Source organism: Pecten maximus, chromosome 9, assembly GCF_902652985.1.
Source record: "Pecten maximus chromosome 9, xPecMax1.1, whole genome shotgun sequence".
Lineage (NCBI taxonomy): Eukaryota > Metazoa > Mollusca > Bivalvia > Pectinida > Pectinidae > Pecten > Pecten maximus.
In genome coordinates this window covers 21,940,992-21,961,966 of record NC_047023.1, presented here as the reverse complement: position 1 = coordinate 21,961,966, position 20,975 = coordinate 21,940,992, and the positions used below count along the sequence as shown (strand labels likewise).

Here is a 20,975-nt window from a genome sequence, read left to right as displayed (position 1 = left end):
TGAGGTTACCTGACTGGCACTCTGACTGACTGAGCTATCGAGGCCCCCTCACCTGAGGTTACCTGGCTGGCACTCTAACTGACTGAGCTATCGAGGCCCCCTCACCTGAGGTTACCTGGCTGGCACTCTAACTGACTGAGCTATCGAGGCCCCCTCACCTGAGGTTACCTGACTGGCACTCTAACTGACTGAGCTATCGAGGCCCCCTCACCTGAGGTTACCTGACTGGCACTCTAACTGACTGAGCTATCGCGGCCCCCTCACCTGAGGTTACCTGACTGGCACTCAAACTGACTGAGCTATCGAGGCCCCCTCACCTGAGGCTACCTGCCTGGCACTCTAACTGACTGAGCTATCGAGGCCCCCTCACCTGAGGTTACCTGGCTGGCACTTTAACTGACTGAGCTATCGCGGCCCCCTCACCTAAGGTTACCTGGCTGGCACTCTAACTGACTGAGCTATCGAGGCCCCCTCACTTGAGGTTACCTGGCTGGCACTCAAACTGACTGAGCTATCGAGGCCCCCTCACTCGAGGTTACCTGGCTGGCACTCAAACTGACTGAGCTATCGAGGCCCCCTTACCTAAGGTTACCTGGCTGGCACTCAAACTGACTGAGCTATCGAGGCCCCCTCACCTGAGGTTACCTGGCTGGCACTCAAACTGACTGAGCTATCGAGGCCCCCTTACCTAAGGTTACCTGGCTGGCACTCTAACTGACTGAGCTATTGTGGCCCCTCCATTCAGACCTTGTAAGGAAATGTCTATTTCCGAGTATATCGGCAAAAATTTGGTCTTCCAAAGATGCCATAGAGATTTACGGAAACAGTGACCTGAAGCATATTTTTAATTGTTGACACTTTTTCAGTATTTTGTGCTGACCGGTATTGCTTAAAGCAGAAAGTATAGGTGACAGTGACCTATATTTGATATTTCAGGCAGATGATTTTGCCTGATGTTGAGTGTGACTACTACTAATACTGGTAAGTAACAGATCTAAATTCAAACTTAGCAGCAACATATCAGTCAACATATGTAACAATACACATTTCAATTTAGCCTTAATTATTAGATATTCTTCTAAAATAAATCGCTACTTAAAACTTACATGGTTGATAAACATTGTTACTAAGGCATCCATCATTCTTTACTGAGTCTATTTATTGAAACAATCAACAGCCCAGACATTAGATGACAACAGTGAAGAATGAGGGGGATTTTTTTTATCTCAGTGAGTAAATTACAGCACCAAGTATTTATGTCGAGGTATGGACATAACAGTAATTATCACAGGATAAATACAGATTGATGGGAAAGCGTATCAATTTATCGGGTATTCGTGAGTGTACCAGGAGACGGATGGGGACCTCACATGTTGGCTGTAAAATGAGACACAGCTGCTAAATACCTGATAAAAACAGGCTATTTATATAAAAATGAAACCATGTTGTATATACATTGTACATATGGAATATTATATATGATATCGATAATCACACATAATGAACTGATAAAAAAACTTATCCTGTTTTTCACGGATTTTGATTGCCTGGATATTAAATGCTGAAATTGTAACCTATTCATATTTTTTAGTTTGCAAAATTCTATAACAGGGTTCATTTCCAGGGCCATTTCAGTTTAATTCTCATGAAAAAAAAATCAAATTAAAAGTATAATTATAATTATATAGGCCTATATGAAAATTAAAATATGATGTGTTTACAGATCAGATCAGGGAAGGCTGTAATCCAATGAATACTGATAAACTTTGTGATATACAGAGGCTCGTACAGAGTAGGGTAACTAATCAAAATATGTCCAAAAAAATATGGTTTATACCAAAAGTTTATACTAAAATATGTCAAAAGTAGTATTCGAATGGCAAAATGCCAAATATCTGAATATATTGAACATCTCAGAAATCCGAAATTAACATTTTAACGTTCAATAAAATATCAAATTCATACCTAGACATTTCATATAGACTAACTAAGAGGCCCTGAACATGAAAGAGCTTATATGGACCAAACAATAGCGCTTGTTAATGCCTTCTAACATATCTTTACAGTTAACGTTTCATTAAATACTTATAAATGTATGATTCTGTTGATGAGGATGCACTTTGTAAATAAAGTTTATAATTCTTAAAGAATTGTTAAATATACTCTGATGTAGAAATTATTTCCAAATGTCTGAACAGTTATATTAACAAATGCACAATGCACTATTCTTTACTACCGCAAGCACCTCATATTTTCTCATTAGTTAGAACTTTTTAGTAGAAAGTTTTCATTAGTACATGAATAATACATATACCTTATTCTTCATTTACAATTATACACAAGAAGTAAACAGGAGTTATTTCCCTTGAACACTTTTGCATTTTCTCCAATAATTATGACTTCTTGAGGCATAAACAATTATTCAAAATTGTGTAAATATCAAAGTCAATAATCAATTTAACAAATTGGAACTATTAATGCTCAATAAATATATGAGTTTGAAAGGACAATAACTGATTTTTGGGCGATCAGAATATATTCTTGTAATTAACTCAAAATACAACATGCATTAATACTACGGACATACCATACTGCAAAATAAATAAAATGTTTAGTATATAAAAAAAAAAAAGCCATTCAACGTGACCAAAGTAACTTTGAGGCCATGATTAATTAACTAATATTAGTTTTTATCCAGGTCTCCTCTCTTACTTTAACCAGTACTGTACAGAGTTGGTCATTAAAAAGAGCTAATTTGGCCTCAATGTCACCTTGACCTTAAGTAAAAACTAAAGAACAAAATCAAAATTGAAAATTCCAGTTGATTCAGTGGAACTTTGTTAAGCAACATCGTCATTGTTACCTGTCTATATCAACAATATCTTCCATTAGGACGGGAAGAGGATTGTTTTCTGGACATATACACTTGATGTAATATGTATAACTTCCAATGGTTTATGGAGGGCATTACTCTATACTAGTGATTGTATTATAAGGACACCTTTCTTGATAATCACAATTTTGTAAACAACTTTTGTCGAATGTATTAGAGCTTAGATGGTATTTGTAAAACCTAAATATGAATAATTGAGTACAAAAAAAAATGCTGAATTAAAAGTGTGTGATATGCTTATTTTTTCCAAAATATTTCATGTTCATCTGCATAATTGCATACAAAAGTTAGAAAGTAAACATGGGGCTCCCCATGGGGTAATTACTGGATATATGCCAGATTATATGGTCAATGATTTTTGAAACCAATTCTCGGTCTTCCGATCAAGCAATTAAAGTGGTTTCAATATAAAAGATACCTTAGTGAAGTTATTTTGCTGCTGAGACCAATATGTCACTTAAAAATAGCCATTTTAAAAATGAAAATAAGCAGTTTTTATTTGTGAGGTAAAGAAGAATATTGGCCACATCAAGAAAAAAAGTAAAAAAAAGATCTTGAAAAAAAGTTAAAAAAAAAAGATCTTGAAAAAAAGTTAAAAAAAAAGATCTTGTAGTTATTAGAGTTTGTTAACAGAGTCTGTCTGTTAAATAAAAAGAATGGTTTGTCCTTGTAGCTTAATCGAGACAAACAATGAAACATATAAATGACTAATTAAAAACCAGTAACTTTCACTATAGGCTTACAGGCAGATTTCTTTATCTTTTCATGTAAAACAAAATCACCATACCTGTAAAACACTGAAAGACGAAAGCTGCTAGTTCTTAGATAGAAAATCGTAACTCTGTTTCTATATCATACGAGATATGAAATGAGACACGTTTTTCAGTCTTGGTGAGCAAAAATTAAGACTTTGTGACAAGTTTCATAAAATCTCATATGAAATGAAAACAAAAAAGACACTTTTTATCACATAATTTGAAAACTTTAGAATATAAAGAAGTTGAAAAATCAATATGTGGATGGGAATACAAAAAGAAACAGAGGCAGCCAGTTTGCTGCCCAATTTTCAATTCACGATGTTATATCATTTCATATTTTGATGTCAATCAATTTCCAGGATAAGTTACACTGGTGACATGCATATATACAAAATATTACATGGACAAATTCCCAGGATAACAGGCAGATTATGTGATATTTCAGTATATAAGCCACACCATATAGCATTGTCAATCTTATTGTCAATGTATACACAAATACAATAGAAATCTAAGGGAGGTTTAAGTATCTAAATATATACATATATATGCACTATAAAATGTACTAAAATTAACAAGAACTACATGTAAAATGATAATTAATATACTTTTGTGAGTGCTAGTAATAGACAGTGAATATATATATACGGCTATATATATAGCTGGCATATAACACAAAAAACACAAGCCCACCCTTATTATCATCTTCATCATCGAGCAAAGGCATATTGCTACAAAAAACAAAATCACATTATATCTCAAAAATATCAATCACTGGAAAAACAATTCCACCGCTGTCGGTGGCATATTGGAAAAAAAATATTATGTACAAAACATTTAATAGGTTCGCAGTAACTGTAACAATATATGGATACATCAGTACAATAGTTGTATCATTATTCCAATTCTGAAATTGTAAAAACAGATTATATTGCAACTGAGTATACGTTTTATTTCAATATTATTGTTATAATTGAATATGTGCATGAGTGGAAGTTTATTCATTATATATTTATATTCATCGTCTTTTCGATCATTTTTTTTCTTCACATTATTATAGATGTTATCTAAAATATTGATATCCTTGCATGGCTTTAAAGATTTATCCTTGCCTTGGGGCCAACACATAAACTCCCACTCAAAGAATAGTGTACATGCTTATTTCAGGAAAATGAAATAGTCTAAGCCAGTATAGCTGAAATACAATAGACATAGGTATATGCTTTACATACTATCAGGTTATTGTAAGGTAAATACGATAATATTCTTATTTTCTATAAATAGGTTTCTTTTTATGAATATATGTTGTAAATACATAAATAGAGTTACAATAAATATATAATCTTTATATTTGTCTATGACATAATTAAACATGTTAGATTCTGTGTGAAATCCAACAAGGATTAGCTTGAAAGCAGGTTGAAAAGCTTGCTAATGATACAGATTAGGACATGAGCATGGTTTTCAGTACTTACTCTTGTGTCTGGGTCACCAGACCGTTTGTAGGACTGCTATGTTAGGCCTGTCTGTCCCGTCTGTCACTCAGCTTTTACTGAACAATTACATCTGAAACAGAAATAGGAAAAGGTCAGCCACATCAATGTATGCCACATGTAAAGGTGATCCTATGTTCTACAGAGCATTGACAACTCAATCTCATCAAAAAGATCACATGTAAATCTGTCTGGTTTCAGTATAAACAAGCAGTTTATAATTAGTCATTTGAAGCTCATTGCTTCTTTCATGTCTACTAAGCAAGACAATTCCGTGAATCAAATTTCCTCCACCAGATGTAGGTCAAAGGTAAAAATGTAGGTCAGAGTGACCTACTTTTGGTAGATGACACACCGTCTCACTTAAGTGAACACATGCCCCAAACAGGAACTTCCAGTTGCAAGCAAGCTGAAGTGTGGACGTATTAACGAAAACCTGTTGTGTCCTAAGGTTCGTGGTGGGGGACTAGGGGGGACAGTCCCCTAAAATAACCTGGCTTTGGCAATCCAGTGATGTTGGAGGTACAGCCCGGACCAGCCAAAGTGTAGAAGGACAGACAGACAATTATATGGTGGCATTTGTTCTCTACCTTAACCTGGCTTAGACATACAGTATACTTAGCTGGTAATGATCAGGCTAAAACATGCAACTTAAGGGAGGGAGGCCAATTAAAAAAAAAAAGTTTTGCAGACATTTCTAAAGGACTTATTTGCCTTCTAAACACTTAAAGTAATAACCACTGTAAAATACAATTTAATCCTTCTTCACATCGAAAATTATCATTAAAATGTCCGATAAGACAAGTGTTTGACAAATTATTTGTCTTCTGTGAGATAATTCCATAGTAAAAGTATATAAATTGGTTTGAAAGAGCTTTTAAATACCATTCAAACAGCTGATAAGTTTATTAAATGGGGCATTTAAAACCCAGGCCTGCTATATACTATGATACATATAAACATTCCCCATTCAGTTCAGCTATAAATTTTAAATACATAATATACACAGTGTACAGTTATATACAGCTTCACACTAAGATAAGGTACAAAACCACAATACAAAATGGTATAAACCTATTTTTATGTATATCTATGTTGATCTTATTCAAAACATTACTAATTTACCATAAATATCCTGCAATAAGCCCAGGGGGATTCAATTTATACAGACCTATCACTAAATAGCAATTTACCGTATTTGACCTAATAAGAACAGGTGCTTACAAAAACATCAAAGGGGAGCCCTTAATAAAACCATGTATGACATTTGATTGGAAAAAGCAACTTTTTTTTTCATTTATATATCTATTATGTAGTGAAAACAATCTAGAGACTTTGATTAAAAGACTGAAGACTATATGGCAGATCAGTGAAGTAAGGAACTTTAAATGTTTCATTTAGCACAATTCTTTTTTTGAAAAAGTTTGGGAGCGCTTATTGGGGCAGGTGTGCCTATTAGGCTGACTATGGTATACAATATGAGTGGGCTTATTGTGGCAGGTGTGCCTATTAGGTCGACTATGGTATACAATATGGGTTGGCTTATTGTGGCAGGTGTGCCTATTAGGCTGACTACGGTATACAATATGGGTGGGCTTATGACCAGATGTAGGTTATTCCATGTTACATTGAGATGTTCTGCTTGTTGCATGGTATGCAGTTGGCAACTGCATTACTTTATAAGTCAAAATACGTTTATATCACACATACACAATGAATTCATGCCAGAAACATCCTGTATATCATTCCCCGACTCTACAATTTGTTTACTAGAGATACTCGAGAGATCGTTGTGTTCACTGAAGTATTATATTTACTGATTCTATCAGACATCTAGGTAAGTCTGATCTTGTCTGTATTGTTCTGCTCTTAAATGTTCCTCTTATCAATTACATTGTATATCATTTGTATTAACATATATGGTATTAATACAATACGTCAGAGCTTTTCTTCTGGTGATGTTAATATTCCACAAGCTCAGATAAAGGAGAACCTTCTGATAAAATTCTAATAATTTCAATTTTTTAAAGATCCGTAGAGAAACAACAATCAATAGCAAACTCATTGATCATAAGCCAAGAGGTTACCTATCAGTAATTTCATTTATGAAGAACCCCTACATGTAATTTTGGGAAGATTGCTTTCGTCATACCAGACTTTTGTTGATTTGGTAAATAAATAGTGTTATGTTTTGATTTTTAAAGTGTTGAATCATTACCATTTACTGAGTCAGTAAATTGATTCATTCTGTGAGTTGAGTAACAGTTTTGAGTCATGGCTTTACAAGTTTCTAACATGACTGATTTATCATTGTGTATTCAGATAAGCATCATTAGGTTTTAATGGAAGTTTAATCCCAACTACGGTACTATGTTATTTTAATTAACTTCCATAAAAATGAAGGTTCCAGTGGATGACAGAACAATATTTTACAAATTATATCAAAGTACATCACAAATTATATCAAAGTACATCACAAATTATATCAAAGTACATCACAAATTATATCTAAGTACATCACGTTAACATAGAAAGTTTATCTGGGTACATCACTGATAAATGATTATAGCAGTCTCATAAAATTTTCTTTTTCTTCTTCAAATTAAAGCAAGATTCTAAAATTTTTGCTTCTTTGAAAAAAGTTGTAATTGCCACCTCCAAGAAATGATCAAAGATGAAGTAATGTTGACTAATTAAATTAAGAAATTTGTAAGATAGATGACACTTAAGTTAATGTTTGAAGTTTAACCGAATTGCCCGCTTATATCTAAACAGCCCTTATTTGAGGTTTTAATAGCTGAAGGAAATCCTATGGTTTCCTTTGAATATTTGAATTTTCAGAGTGACACTAGCTTCTCAACAAAGCAGAGAGGCAATGACATCCCTGATAATGTTACTGAATTTATAAAACTGATGGACATGTCAATTTCATTGATTTGAACACTTGGTGTAAGGCCATTTCATTACAATGTCACAACAAATACTACTGTCGTATAAATCAGTGAACAAAAACTATTACAGAGTGTAACAGAAAAGAATGTCTTGTATCCGGCACTATAACAGTAATATAGTAAGCTAACCACACTTTTATCTATCCTGTTGGATCTGTAGAGCAGTTTCTCTGTCACTTTCTGTTTTTGATACTGTATGTTAGTTTTTTTTTAATAAAAACTATAAACTTTATTAATTTTACAGCAAAAATAAGTCTATCAACTTATAATAATCAGTCCTGATGGCCCAGATGGAAGCGCAGATGATTTTTATATGGGAGAAAACCTTTTCGTGGTCAAGGAATCGAACCGGGATTGCCTAAGTGAAAGTCATTACATTGTAGATTCAAAAACAGAATTGCGGGTAGAACCATTACGGTACAGATGTTGTACAGTTGTTGTTATAACCATTACGGTACAGACATTATACAGTTGTTGGTATAACCATTACGGTACAGACGTTGTACAGTTGTTGTTAGAACCATTACGGTACAGACATTGTACAGTTGATGGTAGAACCATTACGGTACAGACGTTGTACAGTTGTTGTTAGAACCATTACGGTACAGACATTGTACAGTTGTTGTTAGAACCATTACGGTACAGACAATGTTCAGTTGTTGGTAGGACCATTATGGTACAGACGTCGTATAGTTATTGTTAGAGCCATTACGGTACAGACATCGTACAGTTGTTGTTAGAACCATTACGGTACAGATATTGTACAGTTGTTGGTACCATTACGGTACAGATGTTGTACAGTTGTTGGTACCATTACGGTACAGATATTGTACAGTTGTTGTTAGAACCATTACGGTACAGACATCGTACAGTTGTTGGTACCATTACGGTACAGACGCTGTACAGTTGTTGTTAGAACCATTACGGTACAGATGTTGTACAGTTGTTGGTACCATTACGGTACAGACGTTGTACAGTTGTTGTTAGAGCCATTATGGTACAGACATTGTACAGTTGTTGGTAGGACCATTACGGTACAGACATAGCACAGTTGTTGTTAGAACCAGTACTGTACAGACATCGTACAGTTGTTGGTACCATTACGGTACAGACGTTGTACAGTTGTTGTTAGAACCATTACGGTACAGACATTGTACAGTTGTTGTTAGAACCATTACGGTACAGACATTGTACAGTTGTTGTTAGAACCATTACGGTACAGACGTTGTACAGTTGTTGTTAGAACCATTACGGTACAGACGTTGTACAGTTGTTGTTAGAACCATTACGGTACAGACGTTGTACAGTTGTTGCTAGAACCATTACGGTACAGATATTGTACAGTTGTTGGTACCATTACGGTACAGATGTTGTACAGTTGTTGGTACCATTACGGTACAGATGTTGTACAGTTGTTGGTACCATTACGGTACAGATGTTGTACAGTTGTTGGTACCATTACGGTACAACCAGTATAAAGAATACAACAGGTAAAGTTCACATACTTCACACTGACTAAAACATTTAAGATTGAAAATACAGCAATATTTTAGTCTCTATATATGTGGTACAATAATGAGATTTTCACAGTGATTACAAATTAACATTGATTCTTTGCTTTAAAACTTCTGAATCAAGCAATTTATCATATCAGTATTAAAACTGATTTAGTGACCGTGACTTTTTTGATGTTTTGTCACTGGCTGAAGCTATTTTAAGTACGATAATCAATTTTCTCTTTGATCTGTATTTAAATCAATATCAGTTCTCTAGAAAAGAACATTGAAGTTTGTTTTTGATAACAAGCAAAATTTCGATAAGAATTATGAACCATATGTTCTATTCATCATTCTCACCGGATTGAATTAAGTCATGTTATAGTATATACCTGACAACTTTCTATATAGTCAAATAAAACTCATTTTTTTGAATTCATGTCCACACCAGATGTTCAAGAGGCCCAAAGGATCTGTAATGATCATTTCATTCTTTTTATATCTGAACTAGACTTCAAAAATCAGAACTTCTCACATATGATCTGACTATTGATCATTTCAGTTTTTTTTTATATATGTGAACCAGATTTTTGAAAAATCTGAACTTCTCACAATTAATTTGAGACCATGATAAGAACCATCTCATACATTATCAATGACCTAGAAATTTTAACGAAGAGTTGGAAAGGACAGTGACAGAACTATTTGTATGACACTTGGTTAAAAAAAATTGTAGGAGAGTACTCGGTAACTCATTGCCTTCAGGAAGTTTTCTGAGCTTAAATCATTTTAATAAACAGGACGGTTAATAAGAAGATTTTCAGATACATGTATAGCCACTCCAGAAATTCCAATTTACATTTTGAACATGTATGTACATTTGAGTGTAGACTAAAAGTTACACCCGACAGTGTACATTAATATAAAGCACATAAATTCATTACACATAGATATTTTATAAGTATAGATACAACAGATAAGCTGACACAGAACACTATACATGTTTAATCTATTCTTTTCTAAGAGAACAGGAAATGTCTACTTGGTTACCAAGAATTGTGGGTAAAACCTGTACAACTCTACTTACAAACAGGAGACTGCAATTAGCATCAACATATTATTTCTTCATGAGGTACACTGGAAGGGACTAGTCATCATTTTCATGCCATATAAGTGGTATTTAACATCCTTTATTGAAATGGTCTTTAATATACAACAAATGCATTCTTTATTGAAAACACTGTAAATCCATCGATTTTAAAAGTTTTTAAAGATGATTTTAATTTAGGATGGGTATCGTGATTTGTGTCAGTACTGACTGACAAAAACTACGAGATGTCCATACTCTCGTAAAACACTGGTACATATATCAATGAAACCGCTGGTAAAATTACATAGCACTAATACAGGGGGCGAACGTGTTTAGACACGGAAATGTAGAAATATTGGTCCTACATTTCCTGATCATGAGTGCCATACTAGTTATTAAGACCCTCATTGAATGTACAAGGCGGACTTGGAGCATTGGAGCAGTGGACAAGTGATACAAGGATATAACTCTCTGTCGAGTTAAAATAATCCCCTTCCAAATACCAACGTCTGGTCAACCAATCTGAGTGTACATGGCAGACTTGGAGACCCTCCATTGGAGCAGTGAACAAGTGATACAAGGATATAGCTCTCTGTCCAGAAAAAATAATCCTCTTCCGAATACCAATGTCTGGTCATCCGATCCCAAAATTAGAACAAAATTAGAATTAGAGTTAGAATGTTGTTCATATCTTGTGTCATATTGGTTTGCTTAATCGTACCATAATCATAGACCAGTAGTGGTCAAAAAAATCTGTCGACAGTCCAGGACACTAATTTATCAGACAATATCAAATATACTCAAAATTTTCCAGTAAATGAAACAATTTTCATTTGGGGGCAAACAAACACAGTGTCGGTATTGTCACACATGATAAAATCTGTTAATCCGTTATTGATCACTATTAATCTCCTGTGGTTCCTGTCCAATGAAAGTCAATATCTGGACTTTGTTGGTGTGACCTAGGAGTTTATAAATAACACCAGTACAATATGACCTGATGATCACTTAAAAGTACAATACATGGTTAGTAGTATGTTGTCAACATGGATAAAGTGTCAGATCTGATGTGATCAGTTGAATGCAGATATTACACAGATTGTTTTGTTTTTATCCAAGTCAACAACTTGTTTGCACAGTGTTTCAATGGCCTCACAACAGCCAGGGTTATATGACAGGGGTCAAGGAGACACCAACAGCCAGGGTCATATGACAGGGGTCAAGGAGACACCAACAGCTAGGGTCATATGGCAGGGGTCAAGGAGACACCAACAGCCAGGGTCATATGACAGTGGTCAAGGAGACACCAACAGTCAGGGTCATATGACAGTTGTCAAGGAGACACCAACAGCCAGGGTCATATGACAGGGGTCAAGGAGACACCAACAGCCAGGGTCATATGACAGGGGTCAAGGAGACACCAACAGCCAGGGTCATATGACAGGGGTCAAGGAGTCACCAACAGCCAGGGTCATATGACAGTGGTCAAGGAGACACCAACAGTCAGGGTCATATGACAGTGGTCAAGGAGACACCAACAGCCAGGGTCATATGACAGGGGTCAAGGAGTCACCAACAGCCAGGGTCATATGACAGTGGTCAAGGAGACACCAACAGTCAGGGTCATATGACAGTGGTCAAGGAGACACCAACAGCCAGGGTCATATGACAGGGGTCAAGGAGTCACCAACAGCCAGGGTCATATGACAGTGGTCAAGGAGACACCAACAGTCAGGGTCATATGACAGTGGTCAAGGAGACACCAACAGCCAGGGTCATATGACAGGGGTCAAGGAGTCACCAACAGCCAGGGTCATATGACAGTGGTCAAGGAGACACCAACAGTCAGGGTCATATGACAGTGGTCAAGGAGACACCAACAGTCAGGGTCATATGACAGTTGTCAAGGAGACACCAACAGCCAGGGTCATATGACAGGGGTCAAGGAGACACCAACAGCCAGGGTCATATGACAGGGGTTAAGGAGACACCAACAGCCAGGGTCATATGACAGGGGTCAAGGAGACACCAACATGTGGACCATGTAAGATGAGGTCCACCATTTTGTGACACAATCTCTTTATGTGGACCATGTGAGATGAGGTCTACCATTTTGTGACACAATCTCTTTATGTGGACCATGTGAGATGAGGTCCACCGCTTTGTGTCACAATCTCTGTATGTGGACCATGAGAGATGAGGTCCACCACTGTCACAATCTCTTTATGTGGACCATGTAAGATGAGGTCCACCACTTTGTGACACAATCTCTTTATGTGGACCATGTGAGATGAGGTCCACCATTTTGTGACACAATCTCTTTATGTGGACCATGTGAGATGAGGTCCACCACTGTCACAATCTCTTTATGTGGACCATGTGAGATGTCAGGTTCACCACTGTGACAATCTCTTTATGTGGACCATGTGAGATGAGGTCCACCATTTTGTGACACAATCTCTTTATGTGGACCATGTGAGATGAGGTCCACCACTGTCACCATCTCTTTATGTGGACCATGTAAGATGTCAGGTCCACCACTGTCACAATCTCTGTATGTGGACCATGAGAGATGTCAGGTTCACCACTGTGACAATCTCTGTATGTGGACCATGAGAGATGAGGTCCACCACTGTCACAATCTCTTTATGTGGACCATGTGAGATGTCAGGTTCACCACTGTGACAATCTCTGTATGTTGACCATGAGAGATGAGGTCCACCACTGTCACAATCTCATTATGTGGACCATGTGAGATGAGGTCCACCACTGTGACAATCTCTGTATGTGGACCATGAGAGATGAGGTCCACCACTGTCACAATCTCTTTATGTGGACCATGTGAGATGACGTCCACCACTGTCACAATCTCTTTATGTGGACTATGTAAGATGAGGTCCACCACTTTGTGACACTATCTCTTTATGTGGACCATGTGAGATGAGGTCCACCACTGTCACAATCTCTTTATGTGGACCATGTGAGATGAGGTCCACCGCTTTGTGTCACAATCTCTTTATGTGGACCATGTGAGATGTCAGGTCCACCACTGTCACAATCTCTTTATGTTGACCATGTGAGATGAGGTCCACCACTGTCACAATCTCTTTATGTGGACCATGTGAGATGAGGTCCACCACTGTCACAATCTCTTTATGTGGACCATGTGAGATGAGGTCCACCACTGTCACAATCTCTTTATGTGGACCATGTGAGATGAGGTCCACCACTGTCACAATCTCTTTATGTGGACCATGTGAGATGAAGTCCACCGCTTTGTGTCACTATCTCTTTATGTGAACCATGTGAGATGAGGTCCCCACTGTCACAATCTCTTTATGTGGACCATGTGAGATGAGGTCCACCACTGTCACAATCTCTTTATGTGGACCATGTGAGATGAGGTCCACCGCTTTGTGTCACTATCTCTTTATGTGGACCATGTGAGATGAGGTCCCCACTGTCACAATCTCTTTATGTGGACCATGTGAGATGTCAGGTTCACCACTGTGACAATCTCTTTATGTGGACCATGTGAGATGAGGTCCACCGCTTTGTGTCACTATCTCTTTATGTGGACCATGTGAGATGAGGTCACCACTGTGACAATCTCTTTATGTGGACCATGTGAGATGAGGTCACCACTGTGACAATCTCTTTATGTGGACCATGTAAGATGAGGTTCACTGTCCATTTCATATTTTGCAGACCCCATGAAATGAGGACCATACCTATAATTGTCCAATATTTGTCTTTAAGCAACCTTCTCTACAGACATTAAAATGTACAGGTATTACATCTTATTTTCAAACAATCATTTTTTCCCTATTAATCATACGTTCATACAGTACTCCGATGAAAACAAAAAGTCTGTAATGACGCAGGAAAGTCTTGTAGTAGTAATTCTAACCCTGATGTCAGAAGCAAATTTAAAGTACAAACCAATCTTATAAGTACCCTCATCAAAACCCAGCGCCTGCCGAGGACCATTAGCGGACAGGCCTAATGTCAATCATGGAGTACACACTTAATGCGTACAAAACAATCCTTCACTACAGGTCTATGACCAATCAACACTAGCTTCCGTCATTTATTATTTTTTATTTAACTTTGATTAAATTATTAATGAAATTATGTGACAGTGATAATACTGTTTTTTCCAAGGTCTTATGTATATAATTATCATTAACTAAACTTAAATATACATGTACTTTTGCTTTGGAATTTGTATTGATTCAGCCGGGAAGGGTTCTTGTACAATTGGCTCCCTGAATAGCCTCCAGCCAGTGTTTTAGGGACCAAAATATCCCAGGCTGTCCAGTCAGTGTTTTAGGGACCAAAATATCCCAGGCTGTCCAGTCAGTGTTTTAAGGGACCAAAATATCCCTGACTGTCCAGTAAATATTTTATGGAACCAAAATATCCCTGACTGTCTAGTCAGTGTTTTAAGGGACCAAAATATCCCAGGCTGTCCAGTCAGTGTTTTAAGGGACCAAAATATCCCAGGCTGTCCAGTCAGTGTTTTAGGGACCAAAATATCCCAGGCTGTCCAGTCAGTGATTTAAGGAACCAAAATATCCCAGGCTGTCCAGTCAATGTTTTAAGGAACCAAAATATCCCAGGCTGTCCAGTCAGTGTTTTAAGTAACCAAAATATCCCAGGCTGTCTAGTCAGTGTTTTAGGGACCAAAATATCCCAGGCTGTCCAGTCAGTGTTTTAGGGACCAAAATATCCCAGGCTGTCCAGTCAAGTGTTTTAAGGAACCAAAATATCCCAGGCTGTCCAGTCAGTGTTTTAGGGACCAAAATATCCCAGGCTGTCCAGTCAGTGTTTTAAGGGACCAAAATATCCCAGGCTGTCCAGTCAGTGTTTTAAGGAACCAAAATATCCCAGGCTGTCTAGTCAGTGTTTTAAGGAACCAAAATATCCCAGGCTGTCCAGTCAGTGTTTTAAGGGACCAAAATATCCCAGGCTGTCTAGTCAGTGTTTTAAGGAACCAAAATATCCCAGGCTGTCCAGTCAGTGTTTTAAGGAACCAAAATATCCCAGGCTGTCCAGTCAGTGATTTAAGGGAGCAGAACAAGTCAATGTTTTAAGGAACCAAAATATATCTGGCTGTCCAGTCAGTGTCTTAAGGGACCAAATATCCCTGGCTGTCCAGTCAATGTTTTAAGGGACCAAATATCCCTGGCTGTCCAGTCAATGTTTTAAGGGACCAAAATATCCCTTGCTGTCCAGTCAGTGTTTTAAGGGACCAAAATATCCCTGGCTGTCCAGTCAATGTTTTAAGGGGCCAAAATATATCTGGCTGTCCACTCAGTGTTTTAAGGGACCAAAATATCCCTGGCTTTCCAGTCAATGTTTTAAGGGACCAAAATATCCCTTGCTGTCCAGTCAGTGTTTTAAGGAACCAAAATATCCCTGGCTGTCCAGTCAGTGTTTTAAGGAACCAAAATATCCCAGGCTGTCCAGTCAATGTTTTAAGGGACCAAAATATCCCAGGCTGTCCAGTCAATGTTTTAAGGAACCAAAATATCCCTGACTGTCCAGTCAATGTTTTAAGGGACCAAAATATATCTGGCTGTCCACTCAGTGTTTTAAGGGACCAAAATATCCCTGGCTGTCCAGTCAATGTTTTAAGGGACCAAAATATCCCTGGCTGTCCAGTCAGTGAGTTAAGTAACCAAAATATCCCAGGCTGTCCAGTCAGTGTTTTAAGGAACCAAAATATCCCAGGCTGTCCAGTCAGTGTTTTAAGGAACCAAAATATCCCAGGCTGTCCAGTCAGTGATTTAAGTAACCAAAATATCCCTGGCTGTCCAGTCAATGTTTTAAGGGACCAAAATATCCCTTGCTGTCCAGTCAGTGTTTTAAGGAACCAAAATATCCCTTGCTGTCCAGTCAATGTTTTAAGTAATCAAAATATCCCTTGCTGTCCAGTCAATGTTTTAAGGGACCAAATATCCCTGGCTGTCCAGTAAATATTTTAAGGGACCAAAATATACCTGGCTGCCCAGTCAGTGTCTTAAGGTAACAGAATATCCTTGACTGTCCAGCCATCACGGTTTAAGGAGGAAATAAATTATCCCTGTAATCCCACATTATAATCATGTGACTTAGCTGGTAACATATTAACAGCCCCAAGATATGTCAACATGAAGTATAAAGTAACACTTACCACACCAAATGATCCTTCAGCTTATTATCCTGCTCCCGAGTAAGTATAGAACAAATATACTATAAACCAATTATACAATATTTTGAAGTATAAATGTTTTATAACACATAGGAAGAACTGTGTGTCAACCCTCCAATGACTGGTGCACAACTGTATCAGCCATACCTCTACAAGGCTCAGTATCCTGTCAACGGTATTTAATTCACACACTCATCAATGACATCAACATGGGATTTTACGATCCATCATGTATCACTGTCAACTACAGCATTGTAAATCTGAGCACAGCCTTTGTAATTCTACCAATCCTCAAAGTTGTCACTAACTCAACCAGCCACTACTCGACCACCATCGGACTTTCTCCTCCAGTCTTACTCATCCTAATATCAAGTCTTGCTCATAGTAGCATGAAGTTTATCAAATTCACTAATGACCCCCTTCCATATCAAGTTATAGGACCCTTTAATACGATCACATCATCAAGTGGATAAGTTGTATTTGGAATTAATAGTATGTTCCAAGACGTTTATGGGTAATAGGCCTGGTTAACATGTAGACCGATAATAACAAAAGATGCAGATTGCTGTTGGTGAAGATAAGTTAAATCCAGTCCGCATACAAAGCGGGGTTGATACAGTCGATACACCACTACAATTTTACGATAAGCCATGCCCATAAACAAACCTGTTTCCTTTTAATGAACATCATTTAAAGTTGGTGTAAATACATCAGCCTCTTATCTCTACCCTGGAATATATTTATATCACAGCCACCATTATGGTAGTCCTAATTTTCAGACTTATGGTCAAAGGCATCAAATCATTGCCTTTCCTTTTCGCTTGTTATAGATAAAGCTTAAGTTGTTAAGTCTGAACAATGGACGATAACAATATATACTATCAAAATACGGAGAGGTAATAATTTTTCAATCTGATTTATCTTTGGAAACTTACAAAAGTTTATAAATAGGCTTCCGATTGAACAGGCTGCAAACCTCATTATACATTTACAAACCATACACATTTTAGTCATGTGCTCTCTGATTGACATATCAAAATCTCTAGAACCTACTTAAGACCATCATTTGTACAGGGTAAGGCTGTGTGTATTAACAAGCTTTGGCACTATAGGGCTTTATGACAAAAATACAGCCCTTCCAAATAGGACTTACAGACATCATACATGCATGTATTATAACAAGGTTTCATATCTTACGGTACTTTTCCACCAAACCCAGTCTAGGACACAGACTTAAGCTCAAAACTGGGGTGGGATTATTGCATTACCACAAATACCTTGTTAGTAGAACTGAAATATATATTGCCACAAAAAAAAATTCTGAATTTGTAATTTATACCTATTGTCAGTGTGAATACTGAAGTATAAGTGTTCAATAAGTATACAATACACTTTACCTACTGGTAACAAAACTATCATCATGAAATGAACTGTATAATTGGCATGCAGACCAGAATTTAAACTTAGGATGTTTCTAAGACTTGCCTTAAAGATACCTAGTGAGTTAAATCTCTAAGACTATCTTAAAGCTACCTGGTGAGTCTATGTCTCTGAGACTATCTTAAAGCTACCTAGTGAGTCTAAATCTCTAAGGCTTCCTTAAAGCTACCTAGTGAGTCTAAATCTCTAAGGCTTCCTTAAAGATACCTAGTGAGTTTAATATCTGTGACTATCTTAAAGCTACCTAGTGAGTTTAATCTCTAAGACTACCTTAAAGTATCTATTGAGTTTATAATCTCTAAGACGATCTTAAAACTACCTGGGAGTTAAGTCTCTAAGACAACATTAAAGCTACCTAGTGAGTTTAATCTCTAAGACTACCTGAAGGTATCTATTGAGTTTATAATCTCTAAGACTTCCGTAAAGTATCTATTGAGTTTATAATCTCTAAGACGACCTTAAAACTACCTATTGAGTTTAGTTGGTGTTACTGCAATCTCTTTTTCAAAAATATACTTCATTTATTACCAAATATTTGTTCTAAAGGTAAAAACGCATATAAAAGTTACTATCCTTCCATCTTCCATATTGGTCATTTAATCTGTGACTTATCAATAAAATGTGACAAACCAGATCTCGAGATCACACTTGTATCACACATAATCACAATGATTTGTCTACAACTTTATATTTAAAACATCAAAGATATGGCCCTGGAGAAATAATGTACCCAGCCATAAAGATCTATCTATCTATCTATAAAAATACTGGTGTTTCCCATTGCCAGTTACAGCGTTATCACACAAAACACATTAGTACATCAAATAGGCAGACATCATATCTCACCTCCAACATTGTACACTGCTGCTACCGGACTGACACAGGCAGATGTCTACTTACCATAAACACAGTGTTAACCACCTAGAAAATGCACTTTACATCACTGGTATAGCTGTTTGTGAACCAGGACATAACCATCGAGGCAGAAGGACAGATAATTCCCACATTTATAACTATTAATGCATAAAACAACCAACCGGAAAAGGTGACAATTACTTAAAATCATTGACGCAGTTGTGATATTAACGAACACCACCATTTGTACCGATTCTAAATGTATGTTCAGTGTTAGAGAGCAATTAGATCAAGCCGTCCATGTTAGATACACTTATAACATTGGTAAGAATGGACGTTTAGTGGTGTAACCACATGTTACACAAAACGACATATGTTGCGAGCGTTTAGCAATAAATTTTGTTAAGGTGTAATCTGAATTAGGATTTACTGTACAGATGTAAACGAAAAATAATGTGGGTGAAATTCCAAGATTTTATTGGACGAGATCAATACAACTGGCTTCTGTACAGGTATAGAATAACAACTACCCACCTTAAACATCTCTTATTCCCCTACAGAATACCAATATCCTCCTAAAACATCTCTCACTCCCCTACAGAATACCAACTACCCACCTAAAACATCTCTCATTCCCCTACAGAATACCAACTACCCACCTAAAACATCTCTCATTCTCCATACAGAATACCAACTACCCACCTAAAACATCTCTCATTCCCCAACAGAATACCAAACATCTACCTACAACATCTCTTATTTAATTATCTCTGAAGAAAATACAAGTTGAAATACAATGGACTACATTTACATACTTTTCTCTCACTGTGAAAGAGAAACAAGTTTGTTTCATTTGTAACTGTATGCCTCTGTGCTAATTTACCAGTTATATCACTTGTAACATGCCCCTGTGCTGATATACCAGTAATTTACTTGTGACATGCCCCTGTGCTATATATACCAGTAATTTACTTGTGACATGCCCCTGTGCTGATATACATGTACCAGTAATTTACTTGTGACATGCCCCTGTGCTATATATACCAGCAATTTCACTAGTAATAGCCAACATTACCAAGTATTGAAATGTACATACAAGTATTACAATTTAATAGCATATTATTCATCAATAACTGTAACATGATAATTTGGCCCCATTGTCATCAACTGAGAAATAACCTTCAGTAAGGAATAAATTACACTGAAGTATGTTCATTACAAATCTAAATGAGCTAATGACCTCTAACAAAATACATAGTAACCATCTTCCACAATAAAACTCTCTTCTCACAATTACAAAATGGAAATTCAATCAAAAAGAGGAAATAGTCATGAAAAGTAAATAACAAAAAAGAGCAGCCTTTTAAACATATTAACAATGCCTAAACTCAATGAATTTTAATTTTAAATCAAATTGTTCCCTTAAATCTCCCTAATCTGTTTTATGTACCCCAGTAAATTCTTAGAATGATTTTTTCTCCCAGTGGAATTCAGACAATGGTCCAAAATCCTTGAACTGTCACATGTAATTACCGGCCGGGATCTAAATCAATTTTGTGGTTATCCCGATTAGTACCGTGATTGGTAACTTCATACAGATTATGATGCAGTTGACATTCAGGCAGATTTATATAGCCTTGAACAGTTTCACTTTTCACATGTTTTATCCATGTAACATATAAAACAACCCTATGGTAATGATATATATCACTAACAACCAAATTATTATATATCAACCTGTCAATCATCAAAATGTCTATATAATTATCAAAGTGCATGTGGTTTTCACTTTTACTCTATACC

The 20,975-nt window shown here is 36.8% G+C and overlaps 1 protein-coding gene across 9 annotated transcripts in view; it reads right to left on the bottom strand.

Annotated features, from left to right (window-relative positions):
* Positions 1 to 20,975, bottom strand: part of LOC117335034 (tumor necrosis factor alpha-induced protein 8-like) — a 129,829-nt gene that overhangs the window by 7,795 nt on the left and 101,059 nt on the right. For 5 of the 9 annotated variants that reach the window (XM_033894936.1, XM_033894938.1, XM_033894939.1 and 2 more), the window contains 2 exons: positions 5,127 to 5,217; positions 4,345 to 4,382 (listed from right to left, as the gene is read on the bottom strand). In XM_033894936.1, coding sequence (XP_033750827.1) covers positions 4,345 to 4,378 — 34 coding nt within the window. In that variant the 5' untranslated portion in view covers positions 4,379 to 4,382; positions 5,127 to 5,217. Of the gene's footprint in view, positions 1 to 4,344; positions 4,383 to 5,126; positions 5,218 to 16,859; positions 16,970 to 20,975 lie in introns of those variants that run through there. The other 4 variants (XM_033894942.1, XM_033894944.1, XM_033894940.1 and 1 more) reach the window with 3 other exon arrangements.